At 43.3% G+C, this 19,639-nt stretch overlaps 1 protein-coding gene across 1 annotated transcript; it reads left to right on the plus strand.

Moving 5' to 3' along the window:
* The first annotated feature begins 229 nt into the window (after positions 1-229).
* Positions 230-19,556, plus strand: ptpdc1b (protein tyrosine phosphatase domain containing 1b). Its single transcript, XM_063207819.1, has 9 exons — positions 230-272; positions 2,599-2,776; positions 3,235-3,315; positions 4,423-4,541; positions 4,803-4,940; positions 13,042-14,144; positions 17,706-17,891; positions 18,788-18,898; positions 19,133-19,556. Exons 1-9 carry the CDS (start codon positions 230-232, stop codon positions 19,244-19,246), a joined length of 2,073 nt encoding a protein of 690 aa, XP_063063889.1. The 3' UTR covers positions 19,247-19,556.
* The last annotated feature ends 83 nt before the right edge of the window (positions 19,557-19,639 follow it).

The raw sequence follows: 19,639 nt of genomic DNA on the forward strand, positions 1-19,639 counted from the left end.
ATCTACTCACATATTCCTATAAACCTCAAAAAGAGACACTCATCAGGGTTTTACAAATGAACTTTTTTCCTTCTTCTTCAAAGCTGGAATAATGTAATGTCAAGTGCAAGATTCTGATCTCTGTGGTGGATTAGGTGTCATTAGTCCTGTCAAGGCTATGGAGACTGGATGATCCTCACAGGGAACAAAGGGACCTGGAGCAGCCATCCTCTCAGTCTAGGCTGCTTTGATGACTGGGGCGTCAGATGGCCAGACTTGCCCTAAGGTCACAGGTAAGATGCGGATGGAATTACCATTCGGATTGTTGGTTCTCTGGAGTGTGATCATAGCAAATTTTGCGTTCTTGCTATGATGCTCACAAATACTGTTAGGCACTTTAAATAGTAACTTTCTATAAGAACTGTTGAATGCTTAAGTGGATTTCTACAGAAGAAGGACTGGGGGAGAGCCCTTACTCACACAGCCTGTCCATACTCCTCATAATAAGGAACAATATGATGTCATGTCATAGCAATGTGGATGATCTCCAAATCTGTGTAACCTTTGCTTTTAATGATCAGATCTCCTCGCTTCTTCAATATACTGTATCAAGTGCCGTCCAGTGGATGTCTTTGAAGTGTTCATGAACAGAAACAAATCAAATTATTTTATTGGTTAAAAATAATGAATACATTATAAATAATACAAACATAAAATAATACAAAGGCAGCCTCTACTCCTCCCTCTATAGCTATTCAAGTGATGGACATAGTTTGAAATGTTGTTATGGTAATCGTGAACACATAACACAGTGAATACATTGCATGCAGTGCCCCCTAACTGGCTGGAAATGGTTGGTGCCCCTGCCCACTTTTGGATAATCTGGCCCTGGGCCTCAAATCTGTCGCCCCACTATCACAATCACCTCAAAACTATTTGCCAAACTCGGGGACTGTGACTTCAGTCTCAAGATGACTCAGAGAACAACACACCCATGCTTTTATCGTTGGTCATGTGATTTACCGTGCAGTTTTTACTGCTCCCTGTTGAGCAAACAATTAATCAATTAGTAGAATTAGAACAATTAATCAATTAGTAGTGATACAGAGCACATCAGCAAGATCTGTTTGAAAGAGAAGGGATATCATCCCCTGTTCTGAGTGCTACAAGCTGTCAGCGGCCTACAGAATTGATTTTGAAATAATGCTATTACATATCTACAGGTACCTAAACTGACAAGGCCTGAAATATTTACTTGACTTGCTCCAACCCTAAAAGGCCAGTTAAATCCCTAGGGTCCAAGGAGAGGCAAATACATCTTGATACGGCAATATAACATTTATGACATTAATGAATCATCTGTCCTAGTTGATGGATGGTTAAATGAGTCATTGCAGTGTTGATGGACGTTCTCCCAGCTGAATCAGCCTTTGCAAGTTCATTAGCAGTTTGCTGATAAACTCAAAAGCCGTAAGCATTGTCAGACAGCTAACTCATTATAACTAAGCATAGTCATCTTTAAAGTGTTAAGATCCCTGTCCCCTGTTTTAAGTCTTTTGTTACCAAAGGTGCAATGAACATGTCGTAATTCGTTGCTGAAAACTCTGAGAAGTATTTTCAATGAATATTAGAGCTTTGCACTGATGGACAGGTACACATTGTGAGTCTTTATTGAAGAGCGCTGCAACCTCTCTGTCCTAAATAAAAGTATTCCCATGACGTCTATTCTGTTCTCTATTTATCTACAAGGTCTGGCAATGGAGGTGGATGTCAATCTCTGTCTGAAGGATCGCTTGTGCATAAGGAAGTATTTTATCCTACAGACATGGAACCTGGTATGATATTTCTATTGTGATAGGCATTGATAGCAACAAAAGCTTTATCCTTTTGTTGTAGCCAAGGTCATTTATTGTATTTTATTTCTTATTCTGTTTTATTGTCAAATATTTCTTTCAACAAACCGTAATTGAGTTGTTATACATAAACATCATTCATTATGATGCTGAAAGCGTTGTGCTACTTTATCAGTAGTCTAATCTGACTACAATAGTATCCAGACAAGCACAGTGTTGTCTCAGAGCACTTAAGCTCACCCACTTACGCTTTGACGCACAACTCTGGGACTACTCAGGTGGTGCTTTCAGCTAGATCTGTATGACTGAAATAGACACCAAGCACAGAAAATATAATAATAAAATATTACCATCAACTGAGTGTTGCTCTTTTCCTGAAAGGTCAGAAAGGGCCATGTATTCCCGGGCTGGTACTTTTGTGGCTGGGGTCAGTCAGGTGGTCAAGTGCACAGAGGGTCTTATGCATATGCAGTACCATCCATACCACCAGTACATCCTCTTTAACATGCTCTGGGTGCATAAGCAGAGGAGTGAAGTGGTAGCAAAGTTAATAACCAGGAAAACTTCTTCTTCTCCTTCTTCTTTTTCTTCTTCTTCTTCTTCTTCTCCTTCTTCTTCTTCTTCTTCTTCTTCTTCTTCTTCTTCTTCTTCTTCTTCTTCTTCTTCTTCTCCTCCTCCTCCTCCTCCTTCTTTTCCTTCTCCTTCTTTTCCTTCTCCTTCTTCTCCTTCTCCTTCTTCTCCTTCCTCGCTCGAATTGTGTGTGCAGGCTACTATCTAGGACGGCGACCCACAGCCAAGTACTCGATAGTGGGGGAGACTCTCCGGAGTGTCGTCCCCAGCCACCTGCAGTGCTCCATCGGCTGTGGAGGCAAGGCTTGCAAGTATGAGGACCCCACTCGCTGGACCGACGACCAACAGGCCATCAAGGGAATTTACTCATCATGGTATGCGGAAATCTGATTTGAGTTTGCTGCAGATTTGCTCTGATACACACACAGGCAGGGAAAGAAAGGAGTCACTGGAGCATCTTCAGATGTGGAAGTTTACTTGTTTTATTGGGCAAGTGCCAAGACTAACGTTTCGACGTTCTGACGTCTTCTTCAGAGTCAAGAAGACGTGAGAATGTCGAAACGTTAGTCTTCCCGTGACGCACCAGATTGTGAAGTGCAGGAGCGCGGAGGATTTCGCTCTTTTCTACGTGACACACACAAAGGCCTTTTTACACCTAGATTTGTACCTTAGTAGTAGATCTTTGTGGACAGAAGATAAGACAACAGAGAGATGTAATTTTCTTGATTGTGTCCTTCAATTGAACGGTTTGGGGGGGGAAACATCATGTTGTGTTTTAACTAAACTAGGTCCAATTTAAATAGTTCTGCGTTATCTTTCATATTTCTTTCAGGGTCACGGAAAAACTGCTGGCAATGGCGAGGCCTTCAACAGAAGTGATTGAGAAGTTTAAAGTCATTGACCAGTTTCGCAGGTACCTCCAATACAATATATGGAAATGCATACCACACATGCTGTGATAATGGGTATTTTGAACCAGAATCACACTGTATTGTACAACTGAATGTGTTTCATGGAATGTGTGACTTAAGGTCTGCAATGGTGACCTCATGCTACATACCGGTAACATAGTGGCCATGAAAACTTGACATCAGTAAGATTTTTTGTATGCCTTGCTTTTCATTCAGTGTCAGTCTTATTGCCTGACTTTCTTTGAACATGGTTTGCACACTGAAGAAGGGACATGTCGAAATGTGTCTGTACAATAGGCCAGTGTTTCCCAACCTTCTTTGTCTTCCGTACCCCCAAGCCTTTTTGTCATACCACGAGTACCCCCACACTCATGTTCTATATCCCAATGTGACTATGCTCCATATGTTTTTTCATTTTTCCAAGTACCCCCTGCAGTGTGCTCGCGTACCCCTAGTGGTACACGTACCCCTGGTTGGGAAACACTGCAATAGGCAATAAATTAAAAAAAAAACTTTTTATTGCCTTTATTTGACAGGATAGTGAAGGTAGTGACAGGAAGCGAGTGGGCAGAGAGAGATGGGGAAGGGTCGGCAAAGGACCCGGGCCGGGAGTCGATCCCGGGTCGGCCGCATAGCAAACGAGTGCCCTACCATCTACGCCACGGTAGGGCCAAAATAAAAAAGACTTTAGGCAAGGTGTGACCTCATCTGTTGTATTTATTTTACTTTCTTTGGAACAAGAAAGTAACCATGCAAATTGTAAGTCCAGGGACAATATACAGTAATGCAGTAGCTGGACTGAAAGTATAGCAACTTAACATGACTCTATTAACATGTACTGTATGTTCATAAGTTCACTGTGTAGGGATGTTATAGTCTAGTGTTGAATATAGTATCTGTCAAGAAGTTGTCCTTGGTGAATAATTAATATATTGTAATAATTAATTATAATTAATAATAATTAATAGATAATAATTAGTAGAGTCGAGAGTAGGACTTGTGTCATTGGGTGTTGCACATTGTTTGGTGTATATATCATGCCAATAATCCATCCTTTCAGTGCCATGAAAAAACACTTTTTTTATTGTCCTATGTCGATGCATTTTCAGGTGCAACATCAGGACGGTAATTAACCTGCAGAAGCCTGGTGAGCATGCCAACTGCGGAAACCCCCTGGAGCCTCTGAGCGGCTTCAGCTACTGTCCAGAGGCCTTCATGGAGGCAGGCAGTACGTGACAAAAAACACTCTCTTTACTTTTGCTGTATGGAGTGCAGTTGTGCAGTTTTAGAATAGGGTAGTGAAGTGGAGTGTATTGAAAATAATTGTGGAGAGGGCAAGACCTTGTCTCTCGACAGTCATAGGCTAGATTGGACTAAAGGTATCAGGTTCGAATGCAGATGGTTGCTGGCTGAAACATAATGTGTTTCTCTGTATCATATTTTAGATGACTCTTCTCTTATAAAATTCTTCTTTTTTTGTCATTTTCAGTATTCTTTTACAACTACGGCTGGAACGACTACGGCGTGGGCTCCCTGGCTGGTATGCTGGACATCATGAAGGTGATGTCGTTTGCGGTGCAGGAAGGCAAAGTGGCTGTTCACTGCCACGCCGGGTTAGGGAGGACAGGTAGGCGTGTTCTAGACTTAGATTTTTTTCAGTACCTACCAAGACATAGTCAACTTTACCTGGCTGCACTTTCTAATCTGGTAATCACAACCTGGAACTACCTGTAGCACCTTACTGTGGCCTTTTAGTAGCTGCCAAGAATTGTCTGTCTGTATTTCATGTGGGATAAATGCTGCATTCTTTGTCTGAATCTTTTAATGAGGCGTGAGGCAAATTTATGTGTAACTAGAAATGATCTCAGAGAGTGCAGACATCCTCCGCCACGGAAGCTCTTTGATAGTCAAATGTTCTATGTTACACTTTCTTTTTTAAAGGTCTTTCTGTCTAATTTGTGTGGAGTTTGAAACTCGAATGTCAAAATTCACCCTATCCCGCAATGGTGAAGAATCGTTTTAAAAGTCCTGGTTCCAGACCGTGATCCGGATCTCCATCAAAACTCCACAAGTTTCCTCCAAATCCGTTCATAACTTTTTGAGTTTTTGCTGACAGACAGACAAAGAAACAAACAAACAAACAGACAGACAATCCAACTCGACCGAAAACAAAACCTCCTTGGCGAAGGTAGTAAGAAAGTTACCTGCAAGATTAACGATAAATGGCGCCTGTTATGGTACCTGCACACACATGTGAAATTACTTCTCTGTTAGACACTAGTGTGTATGTTGTCTAACAACAGAACAGACCCATAAAAGTCACTTAACCCCTAACTCCTCTTACCCTGGGATAGGCGCTCTGTAATACCTTGGACTTTTGAACTGCACTGAGACTGTGTGTGTGTGTGTGTGTGTGTGTGTGTGTGTGTGTGTGTGTGTGTGTGTGTGTGTGTGTGTGTGTGTGTGTGTGTGTGTGTGTGTGTGTGTGTGTGTGTGTGTGTGTGTACTAAATATATGTTTACTGCAGTGTGCTATAATGTGTAGTAGGTATCAGTTTGTGTTTGTGTGGACGTGTATATGTGTTTGTTTGTGTGTGAGAGAGAGCATGGGTGTGTGTATGTTAACTGATGAAAGGCTTTTTGCTGTACTCAAATTTTGCTATATGTTTACTGCAATGTGCAATAATGTGCATTAGGTCATTGTTTATGTCTTTTATCTACGTATGTACCTATGTAAGCTGTCAGACACCTACATTTCCCTTGGGATTAATAAAAGTACTCTAGTCTGCTCTAAAAGGAGGAGCTAGAGCACACTGCAGCTTAAACGCTATCTCTAGCCTACCTCCGCCAAGGAGGTAATGTTTTCAGTCACGTTGGTTTGTCTGTTTGTTTGTCTGTCTTCAGGATAACTCAAAAAGTTATGCACGGATTTGGATGAAAATTTGGGGAGTTGTTGGAAATGACAAAGGGAACAAGTGATTAAACTTTGGTGGTGTTCCGGATCACGATCCGGATTGTTTTTAAAGATCATGTGCACCATTACGGGATAGGGTGAATTTTGACAGCCCAGTTTGTAACTCCGCAGAAAGACTTTTTGTAAAAAAATTTTTTAAAAATTAGGGTGTAATGTAGTCAAATGTTCTATCAAGCAGTTTTCTAGTTTCTAGAAAACTGCAAATTTAAGCTGCAACGTGCTCTAGCCGCTCCTTTTGTCTGGCTCTGTTCTACTCTAGAGCAGGGGTTCCCAAAGTAAACCATGGCAAGGCCCCCCATATACCGATGAATTACAGCCAAGGCCCCCCTGACATGGGCCGTGCCACACTATTTATTTTGTGCTCCCACTTTCACAACTCAATGGAGTTGGTGCATTCCTACCAATTCAAGAACTACTACGTAGTAATGTTCTGTGATGTTAAAATAGATTATTATTCATGTAATATTCAACTAATGGGTATATTGTTTACCTTTTTGGTTACATTTAGTGTACTTTAATTGTTCAATTTATTTAATTATTGGGGGGGGGGAGTCGTAAATACTTCACCCTAGCATCCCCCAGGGGTCCCTGGCCCCCACTTTGTAAACCTAGAGCTCTAGAGCTCCTGCGAGCTGTATGATGCCACTGTGACGGAGGTCATCTTGCACCTGTTCACCCCCCTCGGGGATCGAACGTGCGACCTCGTCAACTACAACGGTTCGGCAATGGAAGACACAGTACGATACCGCTGGGCCAAGAGACTAGTCTCTCGGCCCAACGGCACGAGACTGTATGAGGCTATCGGAGGGAGGTTTACCAACGTTCCACGCCAACTCTGTGCTAGTTAGCCTCCGTTACACTCTCCCCCTTAAACCTCACTCCCATCCCGGGTCATACGGCACCACTGTGACGGAGGTCATCTTGCACCTGTTCACCCCCCTCGGGGATCGAACGTGCGACCTCGTCAACTACAACGGTTCGGCAATGGAAGACACAGTACGATACCGCTGGGCCAAGAGACTAGTCTCTCGGCCCAACGGCACGAGACTGTATGAGGCTATCGGAGGGAGGTTTACCAACGTTCCACGCCAACTCTGTGCTAGTTAGCCTCCGTTACACCAACCCTTAACGTAGTGTGTATATTGCGTACACTGTATGTGTGCTGTGCTTGTTGCAGGGGTGCTCCTTTTGTCTGGCTCTGTCCTCCTCTAGAGCAGTGTTTCTCAACTGGTGGGTCGCGACCCAAAAGTGGGTCGTGGAGGGGTCATGGGTGGGTTGCGGAGCCGTGGTGTAAAAAAAATCGTAATTCATTGATTCATTAAAACATTTTTTTTTTTAAATCCAACTTTTCCTGCAACAATTTACCACTTTTATTTTGATAGGCGATTGAACTTGTGTCATCTGTCGTCATAGATTAAATCAGAATGTTTTTTGCGAGATAGTAGCGTGCAACCAGTCATGCGAGTGTTGCTAAAAAATTGACCGAATGAGAGTGGAAAATGGTGGGTCCCAAGCAGGGCTTGACACTGGCACCTGCCAACCGGCCAAATGCTGGTAAAACTTGGCTGTGGCTGGTAACAATTTCAGTGTCACTAGCTGTAACGCCGCATTATGTAATAACGGTGCAATATGTAATAATGTAACAAATTATTACATAATGTGGTGACAATCGCCGCATTGTGTAATAATTTACGCATTTCGTAATACATTTCTTGAACGCATTTCGTAATAACTTTTTTCTCATCTTGTAATTAATTATTACAAAATGCGAAATTTATTACGGAATGCGGCCGCAACTTTTTTTTTTGATGGAAATGTAATAACATGGTGCATTATGTAATAATCTATATGGATATGTTTTTTCTGCACTTGGATTCAGTAGGCGCAGCACACATACATAGTCTCAGTGACATGGTATAGTCACTGCCCTCTCTCTCTCTCATTCTTCTCAGTTCTCAAACTGCTCGAGAGTCGCGAATGATGCGGTTAAAACCGTTAAGAAATAATTTCACAACTTGTTGCGTGCAACGAGTCCAACGAATGTCTCGCACTTTCTGCTACATTACACCAATTTACAGCGACATTAAATAGGCCAGGTCTAAACACTTCACGAGGAGGTGAAAACTTGTCTTGCACTTGCGTGGGTCTGTGGCGAGAGAGAGAGAGAGAGAGAGAGAGAGAGAGAGAGAGAGAGAGAGAGAGAGTGTGTGTGTGTGTGTGTGTGTGTGTGTGTGTGTGTGTGTGTGTACGCACGGAGACAAACCTGGCACATATTGATCTTAAGCCCCATCTTGGCTCTTTGGAAATATTCTTAACATTACAAAGGCTATTTTAATATTTTCCCCCAAACAACATGAATCAAATCCCCATTATAAGTGACTCGTGGGGAGCTGTCCATGCTGGTGGTGCTTAATTTTTCCCGATATTTGCCCGTGGAGTAGTGAGTCTTTCATGTCTGCCTACATGCGCGCAAGGGTCTGACCATGGTGCTTTTTGCCCGTGGAGTGAGGAGACTGTCTTCTTGCAAAGCAAGAAGTCATAGCACCCAAGAAAAATGCCACTCTTTGTCCTATTTTCAATTTCAGTCCACTGTTCAGTAGGCCTATTAGGCTGCAATCAAATTCAATAGCCTATGCTCATCCACATGCACGCGAAAAACAATAACCCAAGCGGCGGGACTAATTCGATTATATTCCTTCCAAAAATGTCCGAACGTCACAAAAATCAGTTATTTGCATTGTCCGTAATTATACCAAACAAAAAGGTATCAATAAAAGAAATCAAGTCTTCAGTTTCGGTAATCCACGTTACAAATCCTCAACAACAGCAAGCCATTCCTTCTCTGCTATGAGGCAGGCAACGGAACAAGTGCAGACAGTAGGCTATATGACCACGTTGATGCTGCACGGCTTGAAAGGATTCTGTCTAAATTAAATATCTTGGATAGCCTATATAGACCTATAGGCCTAACTAGATTTGTTGCAATACAGATTCATTTTCTATAGCCAGAAGTGTTCCGTTGGACTGACGAAACCGAACACGATCAAGTTTGCAACTTCTTTCCCTCATGCGCTGTCCGTCAGGAACACCTGTCATCAGACGTCCGATTAGCTTTCATTACGTGCTGAGGGAAAAACTCTCGCCATTAGGCCCATGTGCTGTTGCACTGTTGTGAGGGATATCACCAAATAATTTAGATAAAAGTCAGAACATTATTTTGGCAATCTGTTCAGTCTGTTCATTTAAGTTTTTGGGTGCTCTTGGATATCGGGGATCAGTTCATGTAGAGAGAAGAGTTCATCCAGGCACTCCAAAATAAGGTGTCCAAACGGGAAGTTACATTAAAAAGCCTTTAATGGTACTGGGCTGGGGGGTTACATTAAAAAGCCGACATGTTTCGACCTCACCAGGTCTTCATCAGGGCTACGTTCACCATTGAAAAGAAAGGCCTCCCTTAAATAGTGACATCACCACATGTGACCCATTACGCACTAAACACATTTGCGCACACCAGAGAAAACAAAGATTAAAAAATAGCCTGGGGTAATAAGTGATGCCACAGAAAAAAATGACCAGAAGTACAAATAAGCATCACAAAAAACAAGTAAAATCAATATCCTCATTTAGACCATAGCGCATGGCATCCAGTTGGTGTATCCAAAAAGTCTGCTTCTGATTAAGTCTTTTTAGCCTGTCCCCACCCCTCGGAAGAGGTTTGATATGCTCGACGCCCTGTATGCGCAGCAGAGAATCATTTTTACCATGGTATATTCATTGAAATGTTTCGCCATGGGATAGTCAAAATTGCCCACTCTGATAGCATACAGGTATTTATGTTCTGCTAGCCTATCTCGCATGCGCCTTTTTGTGCGTCCGATATAAAAGAACCCTTCAGCGCAAGGACAAGTTAGGCGGTATATGACAAATGTAGAATTGCAATTAATGAAATCTCTCTGTCCGTATTCTCTCGTGGTTTTAGTATCCACAAAAGATTTTGCTTGTGTAACATTTGGGCAGTGAGGGCAGTTCATACATCTATAGGTGCCAATGGGTTTACGCAGCCAGGTTTCTCTCTTTTTCACCTGTAGGTGAGAGTGCATTAATTTATCTCCTAGGCTGGGTGCACTCTTTAAAGACACCATGGGTGGTTCTGGGAACACCTCACGTAGTTGCGCATCACTTTCAATAATGGACCAATTGTTCTTAATAATTTGCCTGATCCGCGTCCGCTTGTGTACTATATGTCGTAACAAAAAAAGGACGGGACTGTGGTGGCGATGATGTTTCTTTTTGGTCAATAACGTGTTGCGTTGAAGGGAGCGCGCTTCACTGTATGCGTTTTGGATGGCTTCAGGGTGATAGGCTCTATCACTGAATCTTTTCTCCATCAGCTCGGCCTGCTCGTGAAAATCATTTTCGAAATCACAGATAAGCCTAATCTCTGGAATTGGCCGTGTGGAATATTTCTAATGAGATGCGGGGGATGGAATGAATCCGCTCTCAGAATGGTGTTCCGAGAGGTCGCCTTTCTGAATAAGGTGGTGTGCAGCTGTCCCTCCGCGTCTTTGTATATCGTCAAATCCAGAAAGTGAATATTAGTTAATGAATATTCCAAGGAAGCCATCCAAAACGCATGCAGTGAAGCGCGCTCCCTACAACGCAACACGTTATTGCCCAAAACAAAACATTCATCGCCAGCAGCAGTCCCGTCCTTTTTTTGTTACCACAGTTCATAGATGTATGAACTGCCCCCACTGTCCAAATGTTACACAAGCCAAATCTTTTGTGGATACTAAAACCACGAATGAATATGGACAGAGAGATTTCATTAATTGCAATTCTACATTTGTCATTTTACCGCCTAACTTGTCCTTGCGCTGAAGGGTTCTTTTATATCGGGCGCACAAAAAGGCGCATGCGAGATAGGCTAGCAGAACATAAATATGGTATCAGAGTGGGCAATTTTGACTATCCCATGGCGAAACATATGAATACCATGGTAAAAATGATTCTCTGCTGCGCATACAGGGTGTCGAGCATATCAAACCTCTTCCGAGGGGTGGGGACAGGCTAAAAAGACTTAGGCCTAATCAGAGGCAGACTTTTTGGATACACCAACTGGATGCAATGCGCTATCCTGGTCTAAATGAGGATATTGATTTTACTTGTTTTCTGTGATTTTTATTTGTACTTCTGGTCATTTTTTCTGTGGCATCACTTATTACCCCAGGCTATTTTTTAATCTTTGTTTTCTATGGTGTGCGCAAATGTGTGTAGTGCGTAATGGGTCACATGTGGTGATGTCACTATTTAAGGGAGGCCTTTCTTTTCAATGATGAAGACCTGGTGAGGTCGAAACATGTCGGCTTTTTAATGTAACCCCAGCCTAGTACCATTAAAGGCTTTTAAATGTAACTTATCGTTTGGGCACCTTATTTTGGAGTGCCTGGATGAACTCTTCTCTCTACATGAACTGATCCCCGATATCCAAGAGCACCCAAAAACTTAAATGAACAGACTGAAGACTGCTTGAGCTTCCAGCCACCTGTGTGCCTTTCATTGCCAAAATAATGTTCTGACTTTTATCTAAATTATTTGGTGATATCCCTCACAACAGTGCAACAGCACATAGGCCTAATGGCGAGAGTTTTTCCCTCAGCACGTATTGAAAGCTAATCGGACGTCTAATGACAGGTGGTGCTGACGGACAGCGCACGAGGGAAAGAAGTTGCAAACTTGATCGTGTTCGGTTTCGTCAGTCCAGCGGAACACTTCTGGCTCTAGAAAATGAATCTGTATTGCAACAAATCTAGTTAGGCCTAGGTCTATATAGGCTATCCAAGACATTTAATTTAGATATTTAATTCAGTTTTCACCACCTCGTGAAGTGTTTAGACCTGGCCTATTTAATGTCGCTGTAAATTGGTGTAATGTAGCAGAAAGTGCGAGACATTCGTTGGACTCGTTGCACGCAACAAGTTGTGAAATTATTTCTTAACGGTTTTAACCGCATCATTCGCGACTCTCGAGCAGTTTGAGAACTGAGAAGAATGAGAGAGAGAGACGGCAGTGACTATAGGCTACCATGTCACTGAGACTATGTGTGTGTACTGCGCCTACTGAATCCAAGTGCAGAAAAAAACATATCCATATAGATTATTACATAATGCACCAGCTTATTACATTTCCATCAAAAAAAAAAAGTTGCGGCCGCATTCCGTAATAAATTTCGCATTTTGTAATAATTAATTACAAGATGAGAAAAAAGTTATTACGAAATGCGTTCAAGAAATGTATTACGAAATGCGTAAATTATTACACAATGCGGCGATTGTCACCACATTATGTAATAATTTGTTACATTATTACATATTGCACCGTTATTACATAATGCGGCGTTACACTAGCCAATTTGGCTTATTCTATGGTATGACACGACATATCAGAATATTGTATATTCTGCACTTTGCCCCTTGTGTATCACCTGATTGTGTATCTTCTTGCTTTAAACACCTCATCTGAGGTTAGATGTACAGCGTCATGATTAAAAAAACAAAAAAAAATACATTTGTGGCTAGTAGAATAGCTGGATGGCTAGTGACTCGGGAAAACCAGTAGCCACAGTGGCCGGCAAGCGAAAAAGTTAATGTCAAGCCCTGGTCCCAAGACTGTTCCAGTTGAGAACCACTGCTCTAGAGCACCTCCCACCCTACTGTTCTGTGTATATTGCATACGTGTGCTGTGCTGTGTTGCAGGGGTGCTGCTGGCCTGTTTCCTCGTCTACTCCACCAGGATGTCTGCAGACCAGTCCATCCAGTGGGTGCGGGACAAGCGGCCCAACTCCATCCAGACCCGCGGCCAGCTGCAGTGCGTCAGACAGTTCGCCCAGTTCCTGGAGCCGGTGCGGAGCGTCTTCTCCTGCGCCGCGCCGCACGTGCGGCCCTTCACCCTGGCCCAGTACCTGGTGCGGCAGAAGAACATGCTGCACGGCTACGAGATGCGGCAGCTGCGGCACCTGCCCAAGCTCGTGCACATGGTGTGCAAGCTGCTGCCGGACATCGCCGACAACCGGGAGATCATCGCCGAGGAGATCCTGGACGTGCCGGAGATGACGGAGGAGATGGAGGACGCCATGGTGGACGCCATCCACTCCTTCCGCATGATGAGCCGGCGCTGGGAGCAGAGCAAGGGGCAGAGCGGCCTGCCGCCCAGGCTGCCGGGGCTGCCGTGGGGCGAGAGCGAGAAGAACCCCCTGCACTACTCCCGCAAGAGCCTCAGCTTCAGCGACACGGACCTGCAGAGACTGGGCAGCAAGCTGGATCTCGTGGACAACCCTCTGACCGTTGTCGCTGGCCTGAACTGTCCGTCTCTGATGCACGACAAACGCCGGACGGAGTCTGTTTCCGTCACTCTTCCAGGCAGCCCCACGCCCACGCAGGCGAGCCCCACGGGATCCCAGGGCTCCGTGTGGGACATCAAGACAGAGATGGACAAAAGAGAAGGATCGCCCCTGATGAGAAGAAGGCAAGAGAACGGCCTGCAACGCAGCAAGTCTGCCATAGACACCAGGAACGGCATGTCTAGCGTATGGAACTTGTCCGGGTGGAGGACGTCGCAAAGATCAGAGGAGATGCTTCGCAGCGAGTCAGGGATGATGGGCTCCGGACTCAGACTAGGGAGTGGTGGCGGGGGAGGGGAGGTGAGCACGGCCGAGTCCGAGTACTCCGAGGTGCCCTTCATCACCCTCCAGTCTGAGCTGACACTGGAGTCCAAGCACCTGCTGCTGGCTCAGGCCCTGGCTCTGGACCTGGAGAGAGACGGACAGGATGACCACAAGGACCGCGTCACAGCTTGGCAGGTACCGTACAACAAGCACTGCACAGCAGTGACACCTAGTGTTGCCAGGTGGAAAATGCGGAATTATCGTACCAAAACCTCAAAATTATCGTTTTTGGGGCTTTTTGGGAGGAAATTATCGTACAAGACACAAATTGTTGCTTCAAAGCATCTAAATGAACCGAATGATGCAGAGGACGAAATTGACAAAATTATGGTACAAATACGATAATAATCGTACATCAGGCAACACTGAGTGGCACATGCATTCAGAGGTGGATATGGAGGTGGAAGTTCAGGATTGGATGTTGAAAGATCTTTGTTGTACTGTTGTATTGGAGCAAAAATGGCAGGTCTAAGGTAAGGTACTGGCCTTGTCCCCCTAGAGGGACGGCCAAGAGGATCACAAGGACCTTGTAACAACAAGAAGTACTGCAGTGCTGCATGTAGAGTAGAGGGGGCGTTGGGGAGCCCTAGGGGGGCGTTGAGAAAAATATACAGTAGCTGAAAGGGAGCAGTGCTTATTCCACTTTATTTTTTAATACTAAGGGGGATGTTGGTAGGCATGGGATGAGGTCAAGGGTAGGGGTGGGCGATATGGCAAAAATGTTGTATCACGATTTTTTAACATGAAATCACGATATCGATTTTTTATCACGATCTTCCATCCAAAAAATAAAAACAACAAAAAACAACTTTCATATACTTGCAATTTGTAATTTGCAGTCAATAAAATGTTAACACACTGATGATACTCTCATAAAGTGTACAAGTGGAATACAATAATGTAAAGAATGAAGTGAAGACAACAACACAAGTGAGAAAACGTCACTCTGATACTGATAATAAACATCTTCACTGCAAGACGATCTATACGATTTCTCCACTTTGGCAGATTCGAGACGATATTTTACTCAATATCGCGATTCACGATATAATATCGTCATATCGCCCACCCCTAGTCAAGGGGGGCATTGGGAGGCTTATGATAAGGCCTAGGGGCCGTTTGTTAAAAACAGGTTGAAAACCACTGATGTAGAGTGATGTAGAGAAGTGGAGAACCTTTAGCACAAGCAGGTAATTGGAGTGCTTCTGGGTCTTCACCTTTTTCCCTTGGTGCTCATCAGTGTAGAGGCTCTCAAACTTGGTCCAGGAAGACAGATGCTGAGGCACTCAAGGTTGCAATTTTTTACTTTTTTATTTGGCTACAGATGGCCACTGTTAAACTGCATGCATTGCATACAGTAAGTGGCAGGTGCAAATACCACTGTGAAATAACATGCAATTTAGCTAGCAGGGGAAATTGACTCTGTAGTAGTAACTGAATACTTTGCCTAGACAAGGTGATGGTTTAATGTAATACTTAGTACTGTAATTAGCGTTCTTATTTCGCACAAATAAGTGACCCTGTACAACCCTAGCATCCTTTCTCCTGATACATACACAACACTAACTAATGTAGTACATTGGACAGTGTAAGGAGGTGTGTGTGGGTGAGGGTTCAGTTTGTCCTGGACACTTGGGATCGGTGGCCCCTGTGCCTTTTAGGGTTGCCAGATGAGGGTGATGATTTACAGCCCCAAAAATGCTCAAAACCCGCCTGGAAGCACAAACTCTCGCCCAATTCTATTGATTTCTATGGCCAAAAATGTGGCCTTTTTTCCTGAAAATGCCTTTTTTACCCGCAGATGGCGATCCAAAGCAGCCCAATTGGTCGGGAAACCGCCCCAATCTGTCAACACTGGTGCCTTTTAGGCCCATCATTAATGCAGAAAGACACCTGCCTTGTGTAACTATAAAATATATGTATATTCTCTAGATGCTAGGTTTGAATACCAAACACGACACTGCTATTTTACAAAAGGCTTTCTATTGTAGATGCCATTAGGTGATTGTAAAGGGGTGTGGTTTATGTCTCTTTTTTTAAGAAAAACAAATTGAGGGTGTATCAGGTTGAGCTACTTTACTGACCATTTTATTTACTTTCTATTATTTGTGGTTGCCATTAATGGTTCATGTACGTCATGAGGTATAATTTTATAGCAAACATGATGTATTTTTCATTTGAGGGGCCACTTCAAATTCATCCGAGGGCCGTGAAAATCCTCAGAGGGCCGTATTATGAACACAAACCAGGATTTCCCCCTGCACTTTAGGCCTATATTCAAGGCAGCTGCCTTTAAAGCAGTCCCCACATTCTCTAGGACCCCTGAATATAACTTAATTGTATTGCAAATGTTATTTCTAATATTCCTTTAAAAAATATGTCATATTTCATGTGAAGCGCTGCATAACATTAAAATCATATCGGGGGCCGGACAAAACGACCTCGAGACAGAGGTTCCCGATCCCTGCTCTAGATGGACCAAACACTTCCAAGCTACTTTTCTATGTTTATATCTGCTCTTGCCAATGTCTTACCAAACTTTTCGCATTGCATCTATTCAGTTCATGTCTATGCTGGATGGACTATGGCTCATAAAGCCATAGTGTTTAGGACTACTTATTACACAGTTACACACGTTGGCACTGAAAAAGCCAAATTATCATCCTATCTGTTTTTGGTAATAATGTAATTACTATATTTATAATAATGATCCTATTAGTTATACATTTAGTACAGCGATAACTGCGTTTTCAGCTGCAGAGCTGCATATAATTAATGCCATTCTTGCTCATTTCTCCTCTTCTGAGAATTGAAGAGTGATCGTAGATATTGTTTGACAGAACTTTCTATTGCTTGGCAATTATCAGGCATTTTTATTTCCGTCCCACTTAAAATGTAAGAGGTTTTTTTGTAAAAGGTCATTTTTAAAAGGTCATTTTCCCTGTGAGAATAGACATTCAGTAACCATGCACCTTTGGTCTGTTTAGTTATTACTAGACCCCTTAGAGGGGGTTTGGCCCTGTCTGTCTGATTGATTTGTTTCTCTATTTATGACTAAATGTCTGTGTGGGTCATGTTGTCATGTCTGATGGCGCTTGCTGGGGTTTTGTATGTCTCTCGCCACCTGGTCAACAATAAGTCTTCCGTTCCATCCAGGGTACCGGTACATAAAATCTGATGCTGTGTCTCAGGTGGTGCACTTGTGCACTTCAGGCATTATAATGTTTTAGTGAATAGTTAATACGCCATAGCATACGCACTGAAACATGAAACATGAAACACTGAAGTGCACAAGTGCACCATTTGAGATCCAGCATGAGTGGGACTGGACTAATGCACCGGCTACATATGGCTGAAGCCTAGGGGCCCCCACCTGCCAGGGGGCCCCTGATTGGCCAGAAGTAAAAAATTGCAGACTTGTGATATTGAAAAAAAAACATATGTTGTATCAAGTATAACTTTAAATCTTGTCCATAGTTGGCAGATATATCCTTAATTCCTAGCTCGTAATTCACCTTTCGCAAAAGCCACGCCCCCTAGTTATTGTTGCTACGTAAGTCAATTATGACACTGCCTATGTAATTTTGTTGCTAAATTTGCCTTCCGGGGGGCCCCACAGCAACCTGTAGTCTAGGGCCATGTTAATCCAGCCCTGAGCATGAGTGTTGTGCTGTTGTGCTGTCTGCCCTCTGGCAGGAGGAGCTGAACCGCGGTGCAGGTGTGTGGGAGCACCTGTGTCTGGAGAGAGACCCCTTCATCCTGGCTGCTCTCATGTGGTCCTGGCTGGAGCAGCTCAAAGAGCCTGTGCTCTCCGTACAGGACGTCCAGGCCCTGGGACAAGGCGACGCAGAGCCCAAATCCACACTCGACAGCCTGGATAAGGTCAGAGCATGTGTTTATTTTACACATATTTGTTTGTACATACCATTTTACACATATTTATTGTTTGTGCATACCATTTTACACATATTTATTGTTTGTACATACCACTTTACACATATTTAATGTTTATACATATCATTAAAGTTGAACAGTAAAGGCATAGGTGGATATACATAGGCTAAACACCTCTGTTCAAGTGCCAAGTTGAATTGCATTGTACTGGTTAACGTTTACAATAAAGGTGGACAGGACAACGTTGTGAAATTATTTGTCTTGCTGTCATTTTTTACATCATGACAATCTGGCATTTTTTTAACAGGGGTGTGTAGACTACTTATATCCACTCTAAATGTGAATTAAAAAAAATAAAAATGAATAGACATCAATGCAATTCCTAAAATCTTCTAATGTAATTCCTAAAATCTTCTAATGTAAATTGAGGTACTTATGCTGAGGCTTAGTACTTATGAAAGTAAAGTCTTACAAATGAACATACTGAGTGGGTTACAATATGCGACCTTGCCTCCTCCACTTGTGCTTGTTTCCTCATACCATGAAGTAATGTGTCATGATGACATCACTGACAACAGCATTATATTTCAATATCTTGCAAAAACTCAATTGTTAAGTCTTTTTCTCATGTGCAATTGGGATGGTGAATTAAAAACAGTCCCTCAAAAGTTGTTGTGGCTAGGCTGACAGCTGGGAAACTTTATCGTTTTCTCCACGGAGGATGGGCCAGGAGGCGGGGTGAGGCCACAAGCACAAGTGGAGGAGGCAAGGTTGCATATTGTAATGCACTCACTGAGTAACACATACAGGACAGTTCAGCCTAGTTGAATGTGAGTGCATTACCAGTGATCTTTAAAGCCATTCCTTCTCTTCCTCCACTCCAGGCGCCTAAAGAGACTCTGATGTGTGTTCTGGAGTGCTTTGCCCATGCCCTCGACATCCCAGAGGCCGTGGACGATGCCTTTCTAGAGCGCATCACCAAGGCTTTCACTCAGGTACGGACGCTCGCACCATACATTTGGATGAATACACACAGAATATACAGTCTGTGAAGCTTACTGTAGACATGCACCCTCTGCAAAGTAGTGTTTCATTTCAAATATGACGATCTCAAATCAAACTAACCCATATATAAACTACCTACGCGTTCATCATCTGTTCATAATTAAAAAGGCTGCACTGATACTGTTAATGATGCTGCAAATTGTGTTTTTCAACGTTGTTTGCAGATAGAGAAGGACTCCAGTGAAGACGTGGGAGTTTATCAGACGATGCTTTCCATTTTGAGACCTATTCTGACGGAGATGCGACGAGTAGTCCAACTGCAACTTGAACTGCAGTGACAGTGCAGACACTAAAGGGTTTGAAGCGCTCAGGAGACTGTGCAAACAATATTACTCAGGTGCTCATCTGTACTGGGTGAAGTGTAAGTCCAAAAAAGGAAGGAAAAAGCAGAGGCACTCTGAGTGAAGGCGTTCGATTCTCGAGCACATCAGGGGTGCAAATCAAACTACTACCTCTCATCCTGTGGCGTCTGTCTTCCTCCCCCCAGTGTCACTCTGCCTCCATGGAAAAAAACAAACTTTTCCCACCATGAACGTTTTTTTTTTAGGTTTTTGTTTTTGGTCTTTTACGACTTAATTGATGATAGGACAGTGTGAGAGTGAACAGGAAGAGAATGGGGAGAGAGACGGGGAGGGGTCGGCAAATGACCCGGGAATCGAACCCGGGTCGGC

Source organism: Engraulis encrasicolus, chromosome 10 (assembly GCF_034702125.1).
Source record: "Engraulis encrasicolus isolate BLACKSEA-1 chromosome 10, IST_EnEncr_1.0, whole genome shotgun sequence".
In the NCBI taxonomy this organism is placed as follows: Eukaryota; Metazoa; Chordata; class Actinopteri; order Clupeiformes; family Engraulidae; genus Engraulis; species Engraulis encrasicolus.